A 17,601-nucleotide genomic window follows, 5' to 3' on the forward strand; every position below is an offset into this window, starting at 1 on the left:
TTTTCCCTGGAAGCTGGATCAGAAGTGTAGGCTTAAACTGGTGCCCAGATAGGATGCCAGTGTCACGTGGTGGATTTACCTGTTGTGCTGTAATGCAAGCCTCAGTGATTTCAACTTTGCAACTTTTTTTGCTGCAGATGTGTATTCTGTTGAATGGAGTATTGTGCAAATGTTAATTATGTCCAGTTTGTTGACATTGTTGGTTGATGTTTATTATTATTCTATAGTTGGAGGGAGGAGCAGAATCTTCATGTACTGGTTCAGTCCTACTTCAGAATGCTGGCAGTAGCTAGGATTATGCTAAGTTTGAAGCCTTGTGCCTGGAACTTCATCCAGGTCTCTCTCATAAGGTGGCAGAGACCTATGTACTGGGGCCGTCACCTTCTGTCTGCCAGGATGTGCTTTAGCAAGAAGCTGGGCTTGTAAGGGAAGACCAGGGTTCAGATGCACACAGTTGCGTGTGAGATGTGGGCATTCCACATGACATCTACACTTGTGTACCAAACGCTAGCCCTCCCCTGCTGACACTTGGTCTGTTACTGAGAAAGGAGCAATTTCTACTTTGAACTGTAAAATGTCTTGCTTCATGTGTGTTGAATTTCAGTTGTTTATTGCATACACCTTTCGATTATGTAACTGAGATTTTATCCACAGGCATTGTTTCTCTATACTTAGTAATATTTTTGTATTTGTCTGCTTTGTATATTAACATTAACTCAAGCTGTATCTGTATTTCTTTGAACATGTCATTATATTGGAGACAGCAACCAGTTGGGTCTTTCTATAAGTTTGTTTTGTGCACCTGTGTTTGGGGTTGTGTGTTGAACCCCCTGCTGTGATGCTAGCATCCCATGTGAGCACTGGTTTTGAGTTTGCTCCACTTCTGGGCCAGCTCCCTGCAGGATCCTGTTTCTGGGAAAGTGGCAGAATGGGGCCAAAACTTTGGGCACATGCCGCCCATTTCGAAATCTGTAGAACTGGCTTTGGCTTGGCCCAGTCCTAGCCGTTGTCATCTGGGGTGAATGCAAGACCTCTTTCTCCCTCACTCCCCCTCTCTAATTCTGCATTTTGAATAAGCAAATCTTATAGTAACATACATTCTGACAGTATCTTTTAATTGATTTGCTTGCTTAACATGGTTATTTTTGTTTTTCGTTAAATATGCCATTTATTACTAATTTCACAATTTTGTTAAACTTCACCTGGTTATTTATTTATTTTATATATTGGCGTGCTCTGTTTTAAATTTTATTTTTAAGATGGTTGTGATTGTTTATTTGAATATTTCAGGTTCTGCCTTTTTTTGTTTGTTTGTCATTGATCTTTTCTTCTCTGCTTGAATCTCCCATATGCACTGGCAGGGAACCCAAGCATTTGGTTCCACATCTGCTGACTGCTAGGTTAATTATTGGTATCTGGATTGGAAGTGGAGTTCGGTGCTTTGATATTGGTTGTGGGTGTTCCAAGTGATATTTTAACTGACTTTGCCACATGCCTACTTTGTTCAGATTTTTATTTGTGTAAATCTTTTTTGTTGACTGATTTTATTAACTTGAGACAGAGCTATAGAGAGAGAGACAGAGGGAGTTTTCATGTATTGGTTGACTCCTCAAATGTCCACAATAGCCAGGGTAGGCCTGGACCGTTGCCAGGAGCCTGTAGGTCACTCCAGTTCTCCCTTGGGGGTGGCAGGGACCACAGTACTTGGGCCATCACCTGCTGCCTCCCAAGATGCGCACGCACAGAAAGCTGAAGGGAGAGGTGCAGTCAGGACTTGAATGCAGACACTCCAGTGTTGGAGGTCTGTATCCAAATGGTGTTTAAGTAAACTCTACCACATGTGTAGTGTGAATGTGAAAATGGGCTATTATCTTACTATTATTTTTTGCTTTGTTATGAGAATGACATTATCTTCAGAAATGAAATGGTCCCATTGTTCACATTAATCCTTGGAGCAGGTGTATATTCATGGTAGACACTGTTCTTATTCAATATCCTGGGTTGAATTTACTGTTAGTATATAGCTGATGTCATAGGGATTGGGGAATATTTCTTTTATGTCCTGATAGGTTAATATTTTTTTCTGATTGGCTTAGTATTTTTCTCTTGTGTTTGACACAGTTTTTTTTTTAAATAAAGCCATCTAGGATGGCGCTGTAGGAAGTTTTATGACTATAAATTCTGTGTTTTCTAATGGACACTGAAGACAGTACTTGGGATGCCCAGATTGGAGTCCTGGCTGGTGGGAATTCTGGAGCATTCCCCCCCCCCCCCCTTTTTTTTTAAAGGTTCTAGGGCTATAGGGAAGGGGTAAGATTATTTTTCCATGTTGTTTCCTTCATGTATCTGAGGTAAAGGGGGATATTGAGGGAGAAGCTCCACCCAGTTTCCCACCCACCCAGAGTCCCAGATGTGGGACATGCTCTGACATACTTGCTCAAGTGGTTTTGATAGTTGTGAATCACTGCCAATCTCGCCACTCCAAGCACGATGAGGTCTTTGAAGAATCCACTGATTGACACAGTCCATCATAGTCTCCATTTGCCCAGTATTTCTCTGCCAACATATAGCTGAGGTGGTTGATTGACTTGTTCTGTCTTCTGTCTTTTCTTGGTCAGGGTTCTGAGTCTGGCATTTCGACTGGGGAGATCCCCAAAGAAACTTTGTCTGAGGTGTTCCCAGACCAGATTCTTGTATGTACTAGCAAGTACAGGGCTCAGCACAGTCCATCGCCACAATCAGCTGGTGGTTGCAATCTCTGGGTTGGTTCTGTTTTCAGACCCAACTTCCACTGGAACCAATGGGTGTTGCAGTCCAGCCTGGTTCTGCCCAGCATGTACTCAGCCCTCATATAAACCAGTGGGAGCTGCAGCCTGGTGAGAGCAACCCACAATAACCCTCACCAGGCCTGCCCCCTACCCCGGTTTGCCAGTATGTGCAGCAGACTGGTGCAGTCTGTCCCACATCCCATTTGGCTCTCGTACGTGTCAATGGGCATTGAATCTTAGTTCCATCTAACCAGTTCAACTATCCAGCCCTCATGGATGTTGTTGAGTGCCTCTCTGTCTAGCCACCCCAGCCCCTGTCCTAGTTTTTGTGCCCTCCCGTGGGAGTGGTAACCCAAGAGGGAGGAGCCCACTATTTCCCTCTCCTGGAGTATTCCTGTTGCTGCTCATTTGGAGACCAGCTCTTGACTTCTGCCTGACTCCATCCCAGTTTCTGGAGGGATTTTGGGAAGTGAATCATGAGATGTCATCAGATGAGAAATTTATCTGTCTCTGCCTTTCTAAGAAGTAAAAATTTTTTAAGTTGAAAAGTTTTCTTAGGTCAGTTTTTTAAGATTTATTTTTATTTCAAAGGCAGTTTTACAGAGAGTAGGAAAAAAAGACAGAAGTCCTCCATCTGCTAGTTCACCCCCAATGGCCACAGCAGCCATAGCTGAGCTGATCTGAAGCCAGGAGCTTTCTGAGTTTCCTGTGTGGGCTCAGGGACCCCTGGATTTGAGCCATCCTTCGCTGCTTCTCAAAGCTGTGAACAGAGAGCTGGATTGGAAGTTGAGCAACCAGGATAGGAATTGGTGCCCATATGGGATCCTGATGCCACAAGCCCAGGATGAGCTCACTGTACCATTGTGTTGTTTACCTTAAGCAAATATTTGTATTTTGTGATACTCAAAAAATGTTGCTGTTTCATCTATGTGTGGGTTTTTTTTTAAATTTTTTTATTGGGAAGGCAGATTTATAGAGAGAAATTACAGAGAGAAAGATTTGGTTCACTCTTCAAATGACCAGAACAGGGGAGCCAGGAGCTTCCTCGTTCTGCCATGTGGGTGTAGTGTCCCAAGGCTTTGGGTCATCCACTGCACAAGCAAGGAGCTGTGCCGCAGCTGGGACAGAGTGGTGCCCATATGGATGCCGGAGTCACAGACTGAGGCTTGGCACACTACACCATTATGTTGGTCACCTTAAGTGAATTTTTGTGATTTGTGGTAGTCAAGCTGCAGTGTCAGTGTCCCATATGGGAGCCTGTTCGACTTTTTGTGTTTGTTTTTCCAAAAGTATGTGAAGTAATTATACAATTACATTATATGTTTTAACTCATCAGAGTGCACTGTGAGATAATGTTTTCATTACTTGAAATCAGTAAAATAATTTGTGTACTAATCCATATTAGTATACTTTTCTTCTGAGCTATAAAATATTTTTGCTATACACATATTAACTCCATAATAGTTTTTGCTTTTGAATAGTCATTTCTAAGTAATAATTACCTTTTAACAAACTGCAAAGAGACAAAAATATATGTTTACACATTTCTCCTTGTATCACTTTATCCAGATTTTTAAAAAAAGATTTCCTTATTTACTTGAAAAGCAGTGTTACAGGGAGAGAGAAAGAGAGCTTGCGTCTACTGGTTTACACCCCAAATATCCGTCATGGCTGGAGCCTGGCCAGTACACAGCCAGGAGCCAGGAGGCCAGGAATTTCTTTTTGGGTCTCCCATGTGGGTGCAGGGGCTGAAGCTCTTGGGCTGTCTTCCCCTGTCTTCCAGCTACATTGGCGTGGAGCTGCATGGGAAGTGGAGCAGTCAGGGTTAGCGCTGTGCCCCTGTGGGGTGCTCGTGTCACAGGAGTGTGCTTCACCTGCTGTGCCTCAGTGCCGAGCCCAGATTGCTTGACTTTGAAGAATTCCCTCAACATATCACGTGCTGAAGAATTTCTTCAGTATTTGTTTGAAAGAGTTTTCAGTTTACTTTCTGAAAGTTTTTAAAAAAAATCTTATTAGAGATCCCTCTTGCTGTCCTTTTGTTCAGTTTACAGGGCTGTTTCTTAACTTTTTCTTACATTTTGTTCTCTTCTCTTTTTAAGGTTTATTTGTTTTTATTAGAAAGTCAGATTTACAGAGAGAAGGCGAGACAGAAAGATCCTCCATCCGTTGTTTTACTCCCCAAGTGGCCATGATGGCCAGAGCTGAGTTAATCTGAAGCCAGCAGCCAGGAGCTTCCTCCAGGTCTCCCACGTGGGTGCAGGTCCCAAGGCTTTGGGCCGTCCTCAACTGCCTTCCCAGGCCGCAAGCAGGGAGCTGGATGGGAAGTGGGGCAGCTGGGACTTGAATTGGCTCTCATGGAATACTGGTACCACAGCAGTCTGATGTTGCTACACCATGGTGCAATTTCCTGCTTTTAGGATTTTAAGAAATTCTTTTGCAGCATTTTGGGAAATTGACTATACATTGATATGCTACATTTTGGGGAACTTGCAGCTCAGTTTTGATGAGGTGTATTTTTCTGTCCTTGCCCAACTCACACTTCACACACTTAGTAGATAACTTGCTACAATTGTGTAAGGCATGGGTGCTTTATGTGTATGTCATTTTTCACTCTGTCCTTTCTTTTTAACAGGTTTTCAAAAATGTCTTTAAGGTCAGTGATTTTTTTTTTCCTGTAATTTTCACAGATGTCTTTCATTGTGAAAATTAGTTTGTTTTTGATGCTATTTTTGTAAGTTCAATTGTTTGATTTTGTATTTCTCCAAATATTTGTGTTTCGTTTACATTGTTGATTGTATGAAGCACACTGTAACAGCTCTGTCCTTTCAGTCATCTGGTCCTCAGTCATTTGTTTCTATGAATTTTTTCTTTCGATTGTGGCTTACATAGTCCTCTTTCTGTTTCTTCCTACATATTACACATTTTTTTTTTTGCCTTTAGAAAACTATGTATAACAAAGATAAGGTTTATAAAAGGTAGTTTACAAACCAACAGCAAAGTACATTATGTATAGGCATTCCTAAAACCTCCAAGTGTTTGGGCCCAGTATAATGACTCATGGCTAAATCCTTTCCTTGAAGCGCCGGGATCCCATATTCTGGCTGCTCCACTTCCCATCCAGCTCCCTGCTTATTGTCTGGGAAAGTGATAGAGGATGGCCCAACGCTGTGGGACCCTACACCTGTGTGGGAAACCTGAAAGAGGCTCTTGGCTGCAGATTGGCTGAACTTCAACCGTTGTGGCCACTTGGGGAATGAGCCACCTGTGGATGATCTTTCTGTCGGTATCTCTGTAAAATCTGATCTACTTTTTCAATAAATATAAATACATTAAAAAAAAAAAAAAGCCAAGTGTTCAAATGCAGGCCCAAAGGCTAACAGCCACTGTCCCTAGGCATAGGAAACTAAAGATTCTCTACACATCATAATTCACCCAATCTTCATGATATAGTATTTAGATGCACAAAAATCATACAAAGTGAGTCATACTCAGTGAAAATGATCCAAGAACTTAAAACATGAAGGTAATGAAGGAAAGGCATTCCTGTTGGGTAGTGTGTCTGTGGTGATATGGTGAATTGATAGAACAAGAGGCCGTGTAGTCAATCTCATGTGCTTTGGTTTCCTTTCTCAAGAATGATGTGTATTTGTTTAAGTAATTAATTTTATGTAAGTAATTGTCTTCACTTGATACCCCAACCTTGTTATAGATTCCTCTAGCCATGTCATCTTGCACCTTTTTATTGGACATTGCGCAAGGTGTGTGTTTTTTTAAAATGAGTATTAGACTTCCTGTACAGCAGCTAAGTAGGTTTTGAATCATATTTATCACTTTGAAGTGTGGTCTAGAAACCTTTACTCTAGGATCCATTTAGCTTTACTACCCAGGCACATCAGTAGTGAGCTGGATGAGAACTGAAGCAGCTGGGACTCCAGCTAGCGCCCTCCTGGAGTGTGGGTGCTCAGGTGGCATCCTCACCGGCCACACCATAGTGCTACCTCCTGCTTTATATCCTTGACATATGTGCTCTACTTGTTTCTTGCTGTGTTTCTTCTTACTGAAATGGAGTTTTGTTAAAAGAGTGATTTTGCTTTATTTGTTCAAGCTTTTTATAGTCTTAACGGTTTATGTAATGTGTTTCTGTTGCATTTCATTATTTTGTAAATCAGTCTTTATTGTTAAGCAGTGACAGCAAGAGTATTACTTTTAAAATATGTTTGTATTTAAAATTTTCCATGTTTTTTCTTTTTATCATGTATTTTCTTTTTCTGCTTGCTGTTGACTGTTAATTTGACTACATTTTCCCCTTCCCCTATTTTCCCCCTTCGAATGTTTTCTTTAAATTTATTTGCTTAGAATATCTGTTCTTTTTTAATTTTTGAAAAATTGGGAAAGTTGGAGAAGGGATGAAAAAGGGAGGCTGAGACAGAGGGAGCTGTCATTGATTTACTGCCCGAATATGGCAGCAGCAATGGCTAGGTCAGCTGAAACCAGCAGCCTGGGTATCCCACATGGGTGGCAGGACTAGTGCTGGAGCTGTCATGTGCTGCCTCTCGGGTGCATGTTAGCAGGACGTCCAGATGGGGAGGTGATCCAGAACTCTGAAGGCAGAGATTCCAATATGGGATGCAGGTGTCCTGGGAACACCTTAGTTACTGTGCAAATACCTGTTCTGTACAACTTAAAGCTATTGTACTTAATACATTCTAAAGATAATGATTCCTTCCTCCGTTTTGTAGTTGTTAATTTTTTAAAAGAATATTTATTTTATTTTGGAAGGCAGAGTTAGGTAGAGGGACAGGGAGGAGAGATGGAGGGAGGGAGAGGGAGAAAGAGAGAGAGTGGGAGAAAGAGAGTGAGAGAGAGGGAGATGATCTACTTGGTCCACTTTGTGCGGTTCTTTGCCTTGGCACAGAGCTGGATCGGAAATGAAGGAGCCGGGCCTTGAGCTGGCTCCTGTGTGGGTCACGGTGTTGCAGGCCGTGGCATTGATGTGCCACAGCATGGGTCTTCTGTTTTATTTTTCTTACGTTTTTATTTTTGGTTCACTTTTTTCTACTCTTGAAGATACTTAAAATCTAGTTATTTTAATTTTTAATTCTGTTAATGAATTTCTTGTTACAATTGAGGTAGCTTTGTTTTACTTTCTTCAAGTTTTTACAAGTTTCACTACATCTTTGAGAGCCAGACATGATTAGCTTATGCTTACCTTTTTTTTTTTTTTTTAAGCTTCTTCCCTCTCCCCTGTTTTGTGTCATGTGTACCACAGTGACCAATGTGAGCTTTGGGTGTCACTAGTCAGTGTCACTTAGTGTACAGGTGTAAAGAGCCAGCATAAGGGCCATTGGAAAGTCAGCCACTAGCCCAGTTGGAGAAGTACTTATTAACCGAGTTGTTTGGGCAAAGCTGTATTGATCTGGAGCTGTCCTCGACATTTACATTTACAGGAGCAAATGATGACATAAGACCTTAATGTTTGATATATTTTGAAATATTGGGAAACTACTCAACTTACTTTGTGTGCATTCACATTGTGCTTTATTTTGAGTTTAAACTGAAGCCTTAAAATTTATCATTTAATTATACATACTTATTTCTTTGTCTTAAGGCCCCGGAGTAGAGGAAAAACTGCTGTGGAAGATGAGGACAGCATGGATGGGCTGGAGACAACAGAAACAGAAACTATTGTGGAAACAGGTATTAAAATTTGTGAAGAATTTTTAAAAGCATGTAATAAACTCACTCGTTCCTGTCCTTTGTACATTTTTATGGCTCTGTATTCTGTTAACACTTTCCTATATACTGACCTTTTTTTATTTTTGAGGTTTATTATGTATTTGAAAGGGTGGGGCTGGATGGTGGGCATGGGAGAAGGCTGGGGGAAGCACCAAGTAATCTGTTAGATCACTTCTCAGATAGCCACAAAGGGCAGAGGTGGATCGGACTAAAGCCTGTAGGTGGCAGGGCTCCAAGCCCTTGGACCGCCAGTGGTTGCCTTTCCAACAGAGCTGGATCTGAAGTGGAGCAGAGTGTCAGCATCCCTGTGCCACAGTGCTAGCTCCTGTGTGCTGAACTCTTAATTTACATCTGCAAAACAGAACCAAAAACTCTAGTTCTTCTGTTGTGCATCAATGTTTTATTAAAGCAAAATTAAAATGGGAAGAAACTGTCATTCCTGGCCATTAATAGGATAAGTCAGTATATTTCTGGTTTATGAAGCATTTAGTTTAGAGTAGAAAAAGTGTGTGCCATTACCCTCTCCCCTCTCTCTCCTCTCTCCTCTCTCCTCTCGCTCCCATCTCTCCTCTCTCCCCTCCCCTCTTCCTTCCCCTCTCCCCTCCTCTCCTCTTTTCTTTTCTTTCCTTTCCTTTCCTTTCCTTTCCTTTCCTTTCCTTTCCTTTCCTTTCCTTTCCTTTCCTTTCCTTTTCTTTTCTTTTCTTTTCTTTTCTTTTCTTTTCTTTTCTTTTCTTTTCTTTTCTTTTCTTTTCTTTTTTCTTTTCTTCATATTTACTTTTATTGGAAAGGCAAATATACATGGAGAAGGAGAACAGAGAGAAAGATTTTTTTGGTGCCCAATGGGATCTTGACACTTGAAGGGGGAGGATTTTTAATTGAGCCACTGTGCCGGGCCCTGTTTGTTGAGAGAGAGAGAGACAGACAGACAGACAGAGATGTCTTCCATTGACTCGCTCACTCCACAATAGTTGCAAGGATCATGCCTGAGCCAGGTGTTTCCAGGTCTCTCACATGGTTGCAGGGACCTAAGCAGCTTGGGACTAGAACTGCTGTCCTTACTGGATGTTGATCTTGAAGTGATGGCTGAATTCACCATTCTGAAACATAGGTTCGCACTCATGCTTTTTTTCTAATTTGCTTAGAGAATTTTTTCTGGAATTCAGGCAACTTATCCCTTATCGCATTTGTCTCTGCTCAGTGAATATCTTTTTAGAGACTTTTTTCCTAACCAACTTTTAAAAAATATCTTGTTAGTATCTTTTTCTTTATAGTTTTCTTTCTGTTGTTTAACAGGTGTATGTTATAATCTGTATTTGTTTATGGTGTATTCTCCAAGCTAGAATGCAAGCTTGTTTTGCAAATGATAACTTAATGCATTACACATACTTCTGGTTTAATTCTGTTTTATTGGAAAGGTAGATGTACAGAGAGAAGGAAAGACAGAGAAAGGTCTTCTGTCTGCTGGTTCATTCCCCAAGTGGTTGCAGTGGCTGGAGTTGAGCCTATCTGATCTAATGCCAGGAGCCAGGAGCTTTTTCCATGTGGGTTGCAGGGTTCCAAGTGTTTGGGCAGTCCTCTACTGCTTTTCTAGGCCACAAGCAGGGAGCTGGATGGGAAGTGGAGCAGCTAGGACACACCTGGAGCCCATATGGGATCCTGATGCAGGCAAGGTGCGGACCTTGGCCATTAGGCTAGCACCCCGGGCCCATTTTCTGGTTTTTAGCTTAACTTTTTGCTACTGACTTTTTGAAAATACTTTGATTTATTTGAAAGGCTGAGAGAGAATGAGATATATTCATATATGCATGCATGCACAGAGAGAGACCTGTTTGCTTGTTCACCCTCCAAGTGTCTGCAAAAGCTGCATGTTAGCCAGATCAATTCTGGGAGCCAGGAACTGGTCCCACCTGAGTGCTGCTTTCACACACGTTAGCAGTAATGGGGATGTGAACAACACTCCAATATGGTAAGCTTGTTTTGCAAATGATTGCACAGACTTCTGGTTTAATTTTGTTGTTGCCTGAGCAAATATTGTGTGATTCTTATTCTTTTAAAATTGTTAATAGGTGTTTTATGGCTGGTAATGTGGGTTTGAAAAGAATATGTATACTTTTTCAAGACCCATTTATTTATTTCAAGGGCAGGAGTGACTGAAAGCTGTATGTTTTCACACACGTGGTGGTGGTTAGAACCGGAGCACATGGGCGTGTCTGCTTTAGTGTAACAATGAGAGCATACTTATATTTGCTGGCATGCTGTATGGGCGCAGGTTCCTGTCCCACTGCTGCACATCTGCTCCAGTTCTCTGGTTGTGGCTTGGGAAAGCAGCAGAGGCTGACTCAAGTCCTTGAGCCCCTGCACCAACCTGGGAGACCTGGAAGAAGCTCCTGGCTTTGGACCTGCCCAGTTTCAACTCTTACAGCAATTAAGGAAGTGAACCAGCAAATGGAAGATGTGTCTCTCTGTATCTCTTCCAAATAAAAATAAAACAGACCTTTAAAACTACCAGATTGTATTTTAACATCAAAAAAAGAAATAATCAGAACTGGAACCATATACCTATATTCACTTAAGGTATTAATTATGTGGTCTTACAATGCTTTTTGATCATAGGCAGCTTTATAGTTGATAATACTGTATGTTAAATGGTGAGCAGACTGAAATTGAGGTTAAGTAATTTTGCAAGATCACGTTTAGCTAAATGTCTGAGCTGCGGATGCAAATTTTAACACAGAAAACGGTTTCCGCTATTAATTTTAAGCTTACATCATAGAACCATGTTTTTAGGATTTAATAATATGAGGTGGAAAATTACAGGTTTTGACTAGGATATGTGATGCAATTTTGTAAGGATAGAGGTCAGTATAATTTATCTTTCTATCCCCAAGGATAATGTCTCAAATACATGTGATGTGATTTAATGAACTGTACAGATAATTTCTTTAGTTTTTCCTAGGCAGTAACTTTCTTACTTGTGATCAGGTGCTTCAGTAGTGTAGTTCACACTGCACATGTGCCACCTAGTGGCTAGCAGTCAGCCAAAGTGAGTGACTAAGGCTAAAAATCTGCCCTTCCCTCTTATCCCCGGATTGACGTGGTTTCCACCTTTCCAATTTTAGAGCATTTTATGACCCAGCGCTGTTGCCTTTTTTTTTTTTTTTAAAAAAAAAAGCGGGAACTAGACCGGGATATATCATTCTGGAATTTTTTAAAATGTAAAAATTACCAGCTCCAGTTTCCACAGCTTTGGTCTGTAGGCAATTTGAATGAAATAGAACCCCATGAAAGATAGACCCTCTGCAAAGTGGCCATGTTGCAGATCCTAGACTATTCTTTTGGCCAATGGCTGACTTCTTCCTTTGAGAAAGCATAGACTGGTGTTTGTGCATTTTTGATATCAGGACTGTTCCAGTCAGTTATCACTGGGGTCATTCATTTCATTCTGAGCATATCTTTGACAGATAAGGCACTATCTCGTTTGCTTGTTTTACCAAATGAAGAGTAACAGTTAAAGATAGATTCTGTTCTTATCTGTAGTTACCCATGCATAAAGATACCCATTTTTGTTTCTGTTTTGTGGCTGAAACTGGTGGTCCAAAGAAAGCAGTAATAAAGATGAAATTTGGAGGGGAGAGGTTGAAGGCGAAAAAATCAGAACAGTAAACTCTTAACAAACCAACTGAAAGTCTTGATCACTAATATTTATTAGATTTAGGCTAGAATCATAGGCAAACCCAGTAGAGGTAGTGGCTGAAGGAGAAAATAGAGGAAGTCTTAACCTATCCTGTTTTTATTCTCTTTGTGGATTGGGGCTGCACCTGATCCTGTATCTCAGTTCTGACAGCGGCCAGCATTTTGTAGTGCGGAGGAGCTTGGAGAAACAGGGAATTTTCTCTAAGAACAACATAAAAGGACATGCTGAAGGCTTGTCTTTCTAGAATAAACAAGAGCTCTGATTTAGCAGGTATTAGACTGTTGAATCATCAATAAGATATGGTTTTTTTCATTTCGTAGGTGAGTGAAAGGTAAGCTTTACATGATGTTGAGTAGTTAGTAGGTGGGAGAACGGATTTACAAATAAGATCTTTATGATTCCGAATTTATCCATTGTGACTGCTCAAACTGTATCTGTGTTTCCTTACGTATCAAAAAAAGAACAACATTTCACTAAAAGAAGGTAGTTGGAGCTGGCACTGTGGCTTAGGAGGCTAGGCCTCTCCCTGTCTGTGGTGCCAGCATCCTTTGTGGGCACTGTTCATGTCCCAGCTTATGGCCCAAGTCCTTGGGCTCCTGAACTCACCTTATGACAGGGATGGAACCACCTGAACCGTGACCTGTTGCTCCCCAGGTGTGCATGAAGGGAACCTGGATTTGGGAGCTGGGACTGAATCCAAATGCCTGCTCCCAGGCTCCAACTTAACTCATCTCTTCTTAAAATGAGTTACCCATTTGTAAACTGCTGATTTCTTTAAGGTATTATTCTCTCAACTTTCTGTAAAGTATCAGTATTCTTTACCGTTTTTCCACCAAAACTTTACCATAAAGTTGATGTTTGATCTTAATGTCAATGTTAGCAGAATTCATATTGTTCTAACTTTGGAATTTTTCTTTTTTCTTTTTCTTTTTTTTTTAAGACTTATTTGTTTTTATTACAAAGTCAGATATACAGAGAGGAAGAGAGACAGAGGATCTTCCGTCCGTTGATTCACTCCCCAAGTGACCACAATGGCCGGTGCTGCACCGATCCGAAGCCAGGAACCAGGAATTTCCGGGTCTCCTACGTGGGTGCAGGGCCCCAAAGCTTTGGGCCGTCCTCGACTGCTTTCCCAAGCCACAAGCAGGGAGCTGGATGGGAAGTGGCGCTGCCGGGATTAGAACCAGTGCCCATATGGGATCCCGGCGTGTTCAAGGCGAGGACTTTAGCCGCTAGGCCATGCCACCAGGCCCATAACTTTGGAATTTTTCAAACTGGTATCTTATCCTTGTTAATGCTGCCATGAGATGGTTTGTAGACATGTTATAATAAATTGAAGCTTATGCTTAATTTTTCATAACACACATACTTTGGATGTTTAAGATTCCCCTGTGTTGGTCCTGTAGATCAATTCCTATATATCTGAAAAGTAAGATTAAAAAAAAACATTTATTTGGACCCGGTGCGATGGCTCAGTAGCTAAATCCTCACCATCCAGCTCCCTGCTTGTGGCCTAGGAAAGCAGTACAAAATGGCCCAAAGCCTTGGGACCCTGCACCTGCGTGGGAGACCCAGAAGAAGCTCCTGGTTTTAGATTAGCTCAGCTCCGGCTATGGCGGCCATTTAGGGAGTGAACCAGTTGGAAAATCTTTGTTTCTGTCTCTCCTCTCTGTAATTCTGCTTTTCTAATGAGCAGATTTACAAGAGAAGGAGAGAGACAAAGAGAGAGGTCTTCTATTAGTTGGTCCACTCAAATGGCTTTCCCTGGAGCAGGTTGGGGCTTGGAACTTCTCCAGTTCTGCTACATGGATATAGGGACCCAAGCATTTAGGCTATTCCCACTGATTTCTGAGGCACAATACTGGGAACCTGCGTCACAGGTGGAGCTATTGGGTTTTGAAATGGTACCCATTTGGGATATCAGCATTGCAGGCAGCCGCTTAACTCACAGCACAGTCCCTGAAAATAAGATTCTTAACAGTCATCACCAGGATTAAATTTCAGTTCTAATTTTGACACAAGGAAAAGTCAGTATGTTTTATATTATTTCATTGATCATTTTACAGTAGAGAATAAACATAGTGGAGACTGGACCCACAATGTCTGGTGTAGCTCTATTAATAATACAACCTTTTTCTTTACAGGGAAGTATTGGCATTGGTTGTTTGTATTTTCCCTCTATTATATATGTTATAGGTGATAAATGTAAACACAAAAATAACAGTTTTGTTTTCTGTTCAGCAGAAAACAAAGATCAGTCTGCAGAGGAGGATGCCGAAGAAGTAGATAACAACAAACAGCTGGTTCCAGTTCTTCAGCGATCTGTTTCCGAGGACTCTGCAAACTCCCTGGTCTCTGTTGGTGTGGAAGCCAAAATCAGGTTAGAGAACACACACGGTTCTGCACCAACTAGACAGGAACCAGGACACTGAATTGGGTGTAGAGAAAGCTCAAGGGTATGATTTAAGATGTAAATCTGAGTCTAATTTTACAGTTTGGTGTTTTAAATTTGAAATTGATACAGTTGATGTACTGCTGTGGTACAGTATAACTTGTGGGTTTTGACTAATTTTCCCAGACCAATATAGAATGTACCAGTATGCCGTTGCTAGCTGGAGAAATAACTGTTCACATTTAGCATAAGGACTGTATTTCTGCTTATAGACCCATGTTCTATACCTTCTGCACGTTGTTTAACAAATATTTGAGGTCTTCAGGAGAACAAGAGAAAATATGTGTTATGAAAAACTATGTATGCATTTACATGATTTTTGCAACAAAATTTTTTTGTATTTATTTGTAAAGAACACTGAGAAAGACGACTCCTCAGCTGTTCATATCCACAGTGTCTGGCCCGGGGTGAGGCAGAAGGATGTGGAACCGCTCACTCTGAACCAGGGATGTGAGTGTCTCGGGAAGCATCTGAACTGCTGCCCTCACACCTCCTAACGCCTCATTCTGCTAGCAGGGACATTTTTTGTGGGGGTAGGGATGAGATTAGAAAGTGGGCATCTTTGGTAGGGTCCACAAAGCCTGGGGCTAGATTCAGTCCTAAGCCAGGAGCTGGGAAAAACAGCTCCAGTTTCCCAAGTGGTAGCAAGAACTAGTTATTTGAGTCATCATTGCTGACTGCCAGGGCCTGCATTAACAGCAAGTTGGAGTCAGGAGTTGGAATTGGGAATTGGAGTCTGTTGTGGAGGGGCCAGGAATCTGGCCTACATCCCAAATCAGCTGCTCTGGTGCAGCTGTGGATGTGAGACTGGATACATGCCTCCTTGCTCCACAAAGTTTTGCCCTCATATAGAATAATGTTTCAGTGCATAAACCAGCTTTGACGTCTTTACGTTCTTAGTTTTTTTAAAAAAGATTTATTTATTTTTATTATAAAGTCAGATATACAGAGAGGAAGAGAGACAGAGAGGAAGATCTGTCCGATGATTCACCCCCCAAGTGACCACAATGGCTGGTGCTGCGCCGATCCGAAGCCAGGAACCAGGAACTTCTTCCTGGTCTCCTACACGGGTGCAGGGTCCCAAAGTTCTGGGCCGTCCTTGACTGCTTTCCCAAGCCATAAGCAGGGAGCTGGATGGGAAGTGGCGCTGCCGGGATTAGAACCAGTGCCCATATGGGATCCCGGCGTGTTCAAGGCAAGGACTTTAGCCACTAGGCCACACCACTGGGTCCAGTTCTTAGTTTTTATTTGACAGATAAGGATAAAGTGACGACAATTTTAGTAAGTTGAGTATTTCCATCTTCTTGGCCTTTCTTTGGCTTTGGCACACCTCATCCTCCATTGGTCCTGGACTGGTCCTTCATCGGAGGCTTTCCATCTTTGTAACATTGTGTTCATCCAGCCCAAGTCCTCATTTGTTTGTCTTTCACCTTTGTGCGCTCTCTGCTCTCTGGCACGGCTCATCCAACCTGTGTGCTGTAAATCCGGTGTGCATCGTGACGAGTTCAGCGCTCCTTTCTCTCTTCACTCCAGACTCTAGATCATTTAGTCATTAGGGGCATTTTCACATTAATCTTTCCAATAAATAGACATGACATGTTCTGCCACTTATGTTATTTTCAGTTTCATCGGTATTTTATAGTGTTTGTTTATATAAATTGGCACCTAATGATTTTGTTTTTGTCAATGGGGTTATTCCCTCATTGCCTTTGCAGAGCATTTGTATTCATACATAGAGATAGTGCTGGTTTTGGATGTTGCTTTTTTGTCTTTCTACTTTGTTGAATTTGTTTAACAAAGTCTTAATTGAGGTTTTCTGTGTAAGACCTAGTTATCAGAAAATAGCCACAATTCTATTCCTTTTTGTCTTGCCTCCTGGCAGTGGCCAGGCACTCTAGTTTTATGTGGAAAAGAAATCATGAGAATGGGTGTTATTTTTCTTTGTTCCATGTATAGTTAGTTATTTCCTTCATTTGATTTTTCTTTTTATAGTCGCTTTTACTGATTTCCATTTTTTTCCTTATTCCTTTCTCAGACACTTCTCTCCCAAGTGGTTTAGTTGAATAGCTAGTCATTTATATATAAACTTTTAAGTTTACTGGTTTGTATAAAATTGTGTTGTCACACTAGCTACATCTTTGCATTTAATACTGTCATTATCATTTTGTCCCAAGTACAGAGATTTCTGTTTCAACCAGGGTTTCTTTCGAAATAGTTATTCTAGTTTACAAATACTTTGGAAATCTTGTGTTATTCACTCTGCATTTCTAGTTTTTCTGCCTTATTTTCAGAGAATATTATTTGTATGTTACTGATCATCTGAGGTGATGTATTTTTTCTTTTATGGCTGAATAGGTAGCTTATTTTTGGAATAATTTAAAATGCTTGAAAAATATAAACTTTTGGTTATAGATAGAATTGAATGCAGTGTGTTTTTTATTGAAGAGTTATTTATTTTCATTGGAAAGGCAGATTTACAGAGAAGGAGAGACAGAAAGATCTTCCATCTCTTTGTTTACTTTCCAAATGGCGGCAGCTAGAGCTGAGCCGATCCAAAGCCAGGAGCCAGGAGCTTCTTCGGGGTCTCCTGAGCGGGTTCAGGTCCCAAGGCTTTGGGCCATTCTCTGTTGCTTTCCAGGCTACAAGCAGGGAGCTGTATGGGAAGAATAACTAGTGCCCATATGGAATGTGATGTTTAATAGGAGTGGAGGATTAGCCAGTCAAGCCAATGTGCTGGCACTGAATGTAGTGTATTATACAATTATGAAATACAGGATAATAAAAACACTTAAAATGATTATTTTCGTCTAACTGTCTTTCTGTGAGAAATCATTAAGATATATTATTGGTCAATGAGTAATTTTAAAAAGATAGTTAAAATTTACGTTATTACTTGAAAGGCAGAATTGGAGCAAGAAGGAGAGAGAGGAAGGGAGTAAGACTGGGAAGGG

The 17,601-nt window shown here is 41.2% G+C and overlaps 1 protein-coding gene across 15 annotated transcripts in view; it reads left to right on the forward strand.

Moving 5' to 3' along the window:
- Positions 1-17,601, forward strand: part of KMT2C (lysine methyltransferase 2C) — a 203,594-nt gene that overhangs the window by 41,093 nt on the left and 144,900 nt on the right. For 11 of the 15 annotated variants that reach the window (XM_041002313.1, XM_041002327.1, XM_041002319.1 and 8 more), the window contains 3 exons: positions 5,401-5,421; positions 8,377-8,465; positions 14,440-14,578. In XM_041002313.1, coding sequence (XP_040858247.1) covers positions 5,401-5,421; positions 8,377-8,465; positions 14,440-14,578 — 249 coding nt within the window. The remainder of the gene's footprint in view (positions 1-5,400; positions 5,422-8,376; positions 8,466-14,439; positions 14,579-17,601) is intronic. The other 4 variants (XM_041002321.1, XM_041002328.1, XM_041002317.1 and 1 more) reach the window with 3 other exon arrangements.

The sequence above is a fragment of the Ochotona curzoniae genome, unplaced genomic scaffold, assembly GCF_017591425.1.
Source record: "Ochotona curzoniae isolate NIBS_2020 unplaced genomic scaffold, NIBS_Ocur_1.0 scaffold_2476, whole genome shotgun sequence".
Taxonomy (NCBI): domain Eukaryota; kingdom Metazoa; phylum Chordata; class Mammalia; order Lagomorpha; family Ochotonidae; genus Ochotona; species Ochotona curzoniae.